The 9,309-nt window shown below is 41.0% G+C and overlaps 3 protein-coding genes across 3 annotated transcripts in view; 2 read left to right on the top strand and 1 right to left on the bottom strand.

The window, feature by feature from the left end:
* Positions 1–2,238, top strand: part of LOC118750222 (F-box-like/WD repeat-containing protein ebi) — a 2,692-nt gene extending 454 nt beyond the window's left edge. Inside the window, exons 3-4 of the mRNA XM_036484948.1 lie at positions 11–1,029; positions 1,086–2,238. Of these exons, the coding sequence (XP_036340841.1) occupies positions 11–1,029; positions 1,086–1,931 (1,865 nt within the window). The 3' untranslated portion in view covers positions 1,932–2,238. The remainder of the gene's footprint in view (positions 1–10; positions 1,030–1,085) is intronic.
* Positions 2,239–2,904: 666 nt separating this feature from the next.
* On the top strand, positions 2,905–5,160 carry LOC118750221 (putative nuclease HARBI1; the record flags this gene model as incomplete). The annotated part of the gene is given in 4 exon segments (XM_036484947.1): positions 2,905–3,675; positions 3,727–4,165; positions 4,230–4,374; positions 4,443–5,160. Coding segments are annotated over 4 exon segments (1,083 nt in total). The 5' UTR covers positions 2,905–3,556.
* Positions 5,161–5,771: 611 nt separating this feature from the next.
* Positions 5,772–6,657, bottom strand: LOC118750220 (the record flags this gene model as incomplete). The annotated part of the gene is made up of 3 exons (XM_036484945.1): positions 5,772–6,231; positions 6,295–6,419; positions 6,477–6,657. Coding segments are annotated over 3 exons (766 nt in total), but the record flags the coding sequence as incomplete, so codon positions are not given.
* Between the last annotated feature and the right edge of the window lie 2,652 nt (positions 6,658–9,309).

Genomic DNA, 9,309 nt, shown 5'->3' with positions numbered 1-9,309 from the left:
GTTGAGTCACATATTTCACAGAGCAACATAAATGGCGCATTGGTTCCGCCAGCTGCCCTTCTAACTATCCTTCAAAAAGGTCTAATGTATACTGAAGTCGAGTGGAGTGTCGGCGAAGATGGTGAGATTGGGCGACCTGTTGAAGGGCTCAGTCTAATAGATGCGGTTATGCCCGAAGTAAAACCGCCAAAACCACCAACCGTAAAGTCGGAGCCAGGTAAAGCGGGTGCCGACAGTAGTAGTGTTGTTGCATCAGCCACTACAACAAGTAGTGCGGTAAAAGCAGAAGTTAAAGCTGAAAGCAACCCAGCTGGAGCTACAACAAATGAGCAAACTGCAAGTGGAGTTGCAACGACTTCTATAGACTCGAATGAAACAGATGGAAATACAAATTCATCTGCCGGTAATACAGGGACAGCGAGCACATCAACAGCAGCGGCCAATTCTACAGCTGGCACAGGTGCCGACAACACTGTTACAGGAAATAAGAAGGCAAATGGGACTGAAGGAACAACCGGCAGCTCAATTTCCACGGACGAATCTACACAATGCGCTACTGCCAATAACAACAATAATGCTGCAGCCAATACCAATGTAAACGAAACGGCATCTGCTGGTGTTTCAACAACTGGAGTAACAACAAGCACAAATATTTCCAGTAGTGGTGCCACAACAACGGCCACTGGCAGCACAACTAATACAAATTCTACTTCTGATGCCATGACACAGATTCAAATTTCTAATAGTGGAGCAGTGGCAGGAGCTGTAGAGCCCATGGATATTGATCAAAGTATTGAAATACCAGCCTCCAAAGCTACTGTTTTGCGCGGGCATGAAAGCGAGGTATTCATTTGCGCTTGGAACCCCAGTCGTGATTTATTGGCAAGTGGTTCTGGTGATAGTACCGCGCGTATTTGGGATATGTCTGACGCAACTTCTAGCCCCAATCAATTGGTATTGCGGCATTGTATTCAAAAGGGTGGTGCTGAAGTTCCCAGCAACAAGGACGTAACGTCTTTAGATTGGAACGTGAGTTGTGCAAAATTACTGATTTTTCATTTTTCAATTTTTAATGTATATTTTAGTGTGATGGCACTTTGTTGGCCACCGGCAGTTATGATGGGTACGCAAGAATTTGGAAAACCGATGGCCGCTTAGCATCGACACTAGGGCAGCACAAAGGTCCAATATTTGCATTAAAATGGAATAAACGCGGCAACTTTATTCTCTCGGCTGGCGTAGATAAAACAACCATTATTTGGGACGCTTCCACAGGGCAATGCACTCAGCAATTTTCTTTTCATAATGCTCCTGCACTTGATGTTGATTGGCAGACTAATGTATCTTTTGCCTCATGCAGTACGGATCAGCGTATTCATGTCTGCCGGTTGGGTTCAGATGTGCCAATTAAAACATTTAAAGGGCACACCAACGAGGTGAATGCTATAAAATGGTGTCCACAGGGTCACTTACTTGCTTCTTGCTCGGACGATATGACTCTGAAAATTTGGAGTATGAAACAAGATAAATGTTGTCATGACCTGCAAGCACATTCAAAAGAAATTTACACAATAAAATGGTCTCCTACTGGTCCGGGTACACAAAATCCGAACACAAACCTGATATTAGCATCTGCATCGTTTGATTCGACTGTACGATTATGGGATGTAGACCGTGGCAGTTGCATACATACGCTTACGAAGCATACGGAACCAGTGTATTCCGTTGCATTCAGCCCTGATGGCAAATATTTAGCTTCAGGGAGTTTCGATAAGTGCGTGCACATTTGGAGTACCCAGTCCGGGCAGTTGGTACACAGTTATAAAGGCACGGGAGGAATATTCGAAGTGTGTTGGAACTCCAAAGGTACTAAAGTGGGAGCCAGCGCATCTGATGGAAGTGTTTTCGTCTTAGATTTGAGAAAAATCTAAAAATATTTACTTATTGGGCTTTTGAGCAGTTATTTTATGCAAAAGCAGTACAATTCTTTGTTTTTATTTGCGAATCAAAATATCTGAACCTAAAATCTATCTGTTTTCTTACAGATTTCAAAGTACAATATTAAGTGTATGTATTCTGTATTTTTGTAGCACTTTCATATGTATAACACAGTAATTGTTCGCGCCTAATACGCTATTTGCAATTAGACCTTAAGCTTATGTCTGGTTTGGCAGCACTGTTTGTAAGCTGTCAAACTTGACATCCTTTCTACTTCCCTTCTATTAAATGGATTTAAGCTGAAATTAGTCGAGAACGCAGAACGTATACTTAAACGCAGTCTGTATACGCAGAATTTTGTCGATTACTGGAGCCCTCAGTGTTGCTTACTACACTGTTGCCACTCTTCAATGCCTTTTCATAAACTTACCCTTTCAACCACAATTTTTCGTGCTATAATAGATTGTAACTAAATATAAACTACTTAGTTTTCAACAAAAACCTTATTTAATAGTAAATTTCAAATATTTTAAACATATTTCGAATAGGAACTTATAACTTTTTTACCATCTGCAAAACTGACGAAGTGGCAACCATCTAAAGAAGGAGAAATCAGCTGACACGGAAAAATCTAAATTCCGCAGATTTCTGCGCTACGGGCTACAACTACAGAAAAATTCTGCGGTGTTGAGTTTTCATTTACATGGCGCTTTGGTAAGACAGATCGTGTCAGCTGACTCGGGTTTACGTACCGGTAGGTTTACGTTCTTGACTAATTTCAGCTTTAAGCAAATTGGGCGTGTATCATTTTTAATCCCAGGTAATCGACTTAATTTCCCTGCTTATAAACCCGTAAACGCTATTTATCCGCACCAAAGTGGTCCTTCAACCCGAATACCGCGATATTTTCGTTGTATACAGTCCACACCGCGTTATTTTAATATAACAAAATTTTACCGCATCTGCAAAATGTCGTCGCTTAAAGTTCGCGATTCCGCTTTAAAAGCAATAAAACGCTATTTGCAATCGAGGAAATCTGATGAGCTTTCAGTCGACGTAGAGGTTGTATCTACGTACTTACAGTTGTTGGAGGAAAAAAGGGGACGGTTTTGTGAAGCCCAACAAGAGGTAGAGCTCTCGTGCGGCGAAGAAAACGTCGAGATGGAGGAGCAATCTCGCATTCAAGGCGAGCAGTGGTATGCTATCGCCAAGGCGAATTTTAAACGCCTTACTGCTCCGCTCAAGATACCTACTCCTCAAGCCACTCAAACTACGCCAGCACCTATGCCGCTTCCGAAGCTGCAGCTACCATCATTTAGTGGCGATCCCACCGAATGGCTCACCTTTCATGACGCCTTTTGTTCGCTCGTCAATTCCAATGCAAGTCTGACGGACGGACAGAACATACACAGCCCGATTCTGAATATTCTCCAGAATTTTTTTCCCAAAAAAAAAAATCCTCCTATTCCATACTTACCGGGAAAAGCAGAATTAGGGAAAAGAACTTCGAATTTTCGAAATCAGCTGTTTGCTCGCTTTTGACATTTCAAATCAAATGTAAATATCAACTGCGTTTACAAAAATTCTCGTAAAAGTGTAAATTTTCGATAAAAAAAACATGTTTAGCATTGCTTTCCGGCTTTTAATGCACGAAGAGGAGCAAGAAATGGTTCCACCAAAAGTAGCAAGAAGAAATTTGCGTGACCAGGCGAATCCGCTAGAATTGCCGGACTCCTTGTAAATAAAAAATGTATTTTTTTGTACTTTTACTAAGTGTTATTTCTTTAGATTTGTGAAATATTATAGGGTAAATAAGGCCGCGTTTCAATATTTGTTGGAAGTTTTGACGACGCACGTTCTGCCAGCCAAAAAACAGTTCGCCGTTTCCCCCATAGTAAAGCTGAGTGGAGTATTGCGCTTCTTTGCTGAAGGTGGCTACCAAACGGGAGTCGGTAAGGACCACGACGTTTCCGTAGCACAGTCTAGTTTAAGCAAAATTCTTACTGAAGTGCTGGAAATCTTTGAGAAGCATCTGTGCCCAAAGTGGATTCAAGTAGCAAAGACAGCCGAAGAAAAAAGAAAAATTGCCCAAGCTTTATATGTAAGGCATGGCTTTCCCGGTGTAATGGGATGCATTGATGGAACGCATGTGCGAATCATAGCACCCACTGAAAATAAACATCTTTACTATAATAGAAAGGGAAATTACAGTTTAAATGTGATGCTTGTAAGTTTTTTCAATAGATGTCGATTTTTTATTACATATAGGTATAGGTATTCACTTTTTACAGCTCTGCGATCATGAACTAAAAGTCCGCTACGTGGATGCATCCCACCCCGGTGCTTCCCACGATTCCTTTATTTGGAATACAAGCGATTTAAGAGCACACTTTGAGCAGGATTACTTGCGAGGAGTAACCAACTTTTGGCTACTAGGTAAAAACTTTAAAATTAAAAAATATATAAATATTGCTTATAATTAATATTATAACAAATTTTAACAGGAGATGCTGGTTACCCTTTAGAGCCATGGCTCTTGACACCACACAGGGTTCCAAACGAAGGCTCTACTGAAAGTAGATTTAATGAAGTGCACTCGAAGTGCCGCAACGTAATTGAACGCACAAATGGTGTGTTAAAGGGTAGATGGAGGTGTCTTCTCGGTGCGAGAGAGCTCCATTACACTCCAAAGAAGGCGGCAAAAATTGTCAATGTTTGTTGTGCAATACACAACATTTGTATACATTACAAAGCAGATTTCATTGCAAATTATGAACCGACAATGGACGATTGCAGTGACCTCAGCGAGCAAAACGCTTTAACACAACCGCAGTATATAAATGCAGCGCAGAGAGTACGAAGCGATATCGGGCTGAACTTATAGAATTCTGCGAAAAAATTCCACATAAATTTAAACAGTAAGGTAGCGCTAGCTGCTGGGGCTATCGGCTATGTATTTTTTAATAAAATTAATTAAAAATAAACAATTAAATGAAATTGGAAAACAAATGAATAAAATAAATGAAAATACGATTTTTATAATGCAAAAGCAATAAGAACCATTTTTATTATAAATAGTTTTTTAATAAAAAGAACAAAAACAACAAATTCAGTCCTTAACAAAGTACATATTTATGTACATAGTACATAGTAGTGTGTACCTGTGTATATTAAACATTAAATAACCACAGGAAATATAACCAAAACTGGTCAAAATAAAAAGTTGATATTATTCCTTCCATCACTGTATGTACGTACAGTCATGTGAAAAATAATAGGGACACGACATGTTGATTAGTATTGCTTATTTTTCTTTTGTTTATTTAATGATTTTATTTTTTTTTAATACAGCTTATTTTTTAACAAAAACCATCGGTCTAAATTTCAAACTTTGTAGAAAAATAAGAAAAATGGAACAAATTTTTACATCAAACTTTTTAAAGAATTTTTATCAAATTATCAAAAATCAACGCCAAGTCTTAGCCACTTGAAAGTTGCGTTTTAATGAGATAGAATTTAATGGACTACAAAAATGCATATTTAGAATTTTTTTAAAAATTGTTTACAAAGTTTGATGTAAAAATTTGTTCAATTTTTCTTATTTTTCTACAAAGTTTAAAATTTAGACCGATGGTTTTTGTTAAAATATAAGCTGTATTAAAAAAAATTATAATCATTAAACAAACAAAAGAAAAATAAGCAATACTGGTCAAAATGTCGTGTCCGTATTATTTTTCACATGACTGTATGTATGTACATTAAAAACAAAACTTAAACAAAACTTCAAAAAAAAAAAAAAAATTCAGTCTGATTCACACTTATTCACATTCTTATTATTTAATATTGCCCTTTAAATCTTCTATCTCCAATAGACGACGATTTCTCTCTATTTTACTCTCCACTTCACTAAGTCTAAGTTTTTCCATAAATAAATTATGTCGCTTCATTTCTTCCACTTTTTCCTGTTCTAGTTGAAACATTTTTTCAAAATTTTGCTTTTGAACGTCATAAATCCGATCAAGGGAGCGATAAATTTTTTTTGTAATTTCCTTTTGGTCCTTTAAACCCGTCACAGCCTCTGTTATTGACTCACACACCTCTTTCTGCACACCGATTTCCTGTACAAACATATCGTTAGTATAGCTATTTTGCTTTTTTGGCTCGCCTTGCGGAGTGTTGCGTTTTTTTTTCGTTGGCGGCTGATACGGAGTAACTTCCTCAAGTTCTTCAATAGTGCTATCGAGTATATCATTCTCTGCTGTGGAATTATCTGCAGGTGACTTTGTCACATGACTTTAAAGGCCAAACTTGAGTGTATTTGATACACCCTCCACAGATTCCTTCATCCCAACTAACTCGTATATGGCTTCTTCAGTAGGCGACAATTTTTGTTCCATGTTGGGTCCTCCACCAGTTCCTTTGCTGGCTTTTAGATTTTGGGCCGCCTTTCGCCGTACGTATTTTTTCTGATCAGCCCAAACCTGAAATATGTATTGCACTTTTAATTCTTATACCCTCAAGTAGCTTATCATCATTACCTTTTTCCATTCGCACACATTTTTCATTGGTGGCCCTGCTGAGTTTAAATCCTCTTCCACCTGGCGCCAAAACTTGTTAACATCGTCCTTCTGGCCTTTAAAAAAACCGCGCGCAATGTCTGGGTGCGCTTGCATACGACTTAAAAGCAGCTCGATCTGATGTTTATTGGTTGTTTTTGACCTGGGTGTAATAATAATGTTATTAGTAATCATTTTAATAAAAGTAAATAATAATAAATATTCCATTTATTATGCAAAAATTTAATTACTTACATTTTTGATAAGGACTCTCTTTAAATTTCTTAGCGGAAAAATTCTCCAAAAATGTCAACACAATCTCCCTTTTTTCACATTCGTAATAGCTACTTTTTACGCGAGAAACAAATTCCCATTTTCGAAGTTTATTTGGAATTGGAGGAAAAGGAAAAGAGAAAAAAATCCCCGACATATGCCATTCAGAATAGGAGGAAAGGGAAAAGAGAAAAAATTCCCCGAGAGTTGTCATTCAGAATCGGGCTGACAGTATCTCCGCAACTGATTAAAGGGCGAAGCACTGGAGTTGGTAAGCTGTTTAGCAGTGAGTGACAGCAACTACAGTGAGGCCTGGGACTTGCTGACCTCACGCTAAAAGGTCATGCGGGTCATAGTAGACAGCCATATAAAAGCTTTAACGTCGAATGAAAAAGCAACAAAGGACTCTGCTAAGGCTATCAAACATGTGCTTAATTTAACCTTGCAGCATGTTGGGGCGCCATGTGCACTCGGGCGGCCGGTTGAGTTTTGGGATGACTGGCTTGTCCACCTAACCGTGTCGAAATTAGCATACGAGACTCGCAAGCAATGGGAGTTATCGCTTGTAGCCGACGATTTGCCGACATTCGCCGCGCTACGTGACTTTCTCAAAACTCGAACTCGGTCTTCGGAAATGGTGCCAGCAGTTCCTCACAACGCAAGGACAACCGCAAAGAACGTTCTTCATACAACGTGCGGCCAAACCGAACCACAGAGTCAGGCATCGTCAGATAGCGCTAAAGCAGCAGCCTGTACGTACTGCAAAGGTGAGCACAGAATATATTCCTGTTCGAAATTCAGTCAGCTCGACGCAAATCCCAAGCTAACAACCATAAAGGCTCAAGGTGCCTTCTTAAACTGCCTTAGTAAGGGCATGTCATCACAAAATGTCGCAGTCCATCATCATGTCGCATATGCCAACGTCGACATCACTCGCTACTGCACGCTAGCTTTAACAACCAACAGGCCGTACCTGCTAACAACGAAACCGGACAAACCGTAAATGTTACGTCGTATTATGCTGATGCTGAATGCATTATTTTATTGGCCACCGCTGAAGTTTATTTGGAAGACCACGCTGGTCGTTGGCAACCCGCACGGGCCCTACTCGACAATGTATATGACAATACAACACAGCGTGCGGAAGATGGTCGCTTCATAGTACGCTAGCCGCTTAAAAAGGAAGTTCCGATTGGTGAAGCCACTCAAGCTACCTACTACATGCCGCACCATGCAGTGGTCAAGGATACGAGTGCCACTACTAATCTTAGAGTTGTGTTTAATGCGTCCATGAAGACATCGTCCGGCCATTCTCTGAACGACGCTCTAATGGTTGGCCCTCAGCTACAACAAGATCTTTTCTCAATATTGATTCGCTTTCGCACGCATCGCTACGGTCTTATTGCTGACATCGAGAAAATGTATCGGCAGGTCTACGTTTCTGAGCAGGATATTGACTACCAACGTATTTTGTGGCGTGAACACTCTTCAGAGCCATTGCGTGACTACCGCCTTCTAAGGGTGACTTATGGGGTGGTCGCCGCTTCGCACCTCGCCGTGAAGTCGCTACACCGCGCAGCATTGTATGCAGGCAACGCTTATCAGAAGGCCGCTGAAGTCGTTAGATCCGACTTCTACATGGATGATTTGTTTACCGGTTCGGATTCGCTTCATGAGTTATCATCGCTTCAAAGGGATGTTTCTCTCGTGCTCTCTTAGAGCGGCTTCGAGCTCCGAAAGTGGGCAACGAATTTCCAAGCGTTAAGAGATCAAATACCGCATGTGTCGAAGCAAACATCTCATCTGCTGGCTGACGGAAATGATATCCGCACTCTGGGCTGTATCTGGCATACAGACAACGACTCCCTTTCGATCGGATTTAATCTGGACGAGCCGCCGAAAAGGCTAACAAAACGTGTATTCCTCTCCGACTCGAGTAAAATATTAGACCCGCTTGGACTAATCGCCCCTTGTGCATTCCGCTCCAAAATATGGCTGCAGAAGGTTTGGCGATCGAATGTGGACTGGGACGAGTTGGTACCACCTGGCGTAGCTGTCGAATGGTTGACTCACTGAGAGGAGCTGGCTGCACTTTTGTCGCTTAAACTAAGTCGCTGGATTGGCACTAGTTCCATTGCAGATGCTGAGTTCCACGTCTTCACAGATGCTTCCGAAACTGTGTATGCAGCCGCTGTTTACTGTCGAACACTAACTTCCAACGACAATGTGAACGTAGTGTTGATCGCTGCGAAAACAAGGGTTGCTCCTTTGAAAAATGCATCGCTGCCGCGGTTGGAACTATGTGCGGCACATCTGGGTGCGAAGCTAGTTCGACAGGTGCAATCAAGCTTTGGCGCCAAACTCGAAAGGCTGTATGCGTGAACCGACTCACTGGTAGCGTTAGCGTCGCTGCAAGGAGATCCAAGCCGCTGGTCAGTGTTCGTGGCGAATCGCGTCGCCGACGTACAAGAGGTCTTACCATCAGCACACTGGATACACGTTGCCTCCGAACACAACCCTGCAGATTGTGCCTCAAGAGGCA

The sequence above is a fragment of the Rhagoletis pomonella genome, unplaced genomic scaffold (assembly GCF_013731165.1).
Source record: "Rhagoletis pomonella isolate Grant_MI unplaced genomic scaffold, Rhpom_1.0 Rhpom_scaffold_00173, whole genome shotgun sequence".
Taxonomy (NCBI): domain Eukaryota; kingdom Metazoa; phylum Arthropoda; class Insecta; order Diptera; family Tephritidae; genus Rhagoletis; species Rhagoletis pomonella.
This window is presented reverse-complemented; position numbering and strand designations above follow the sequence as displayed.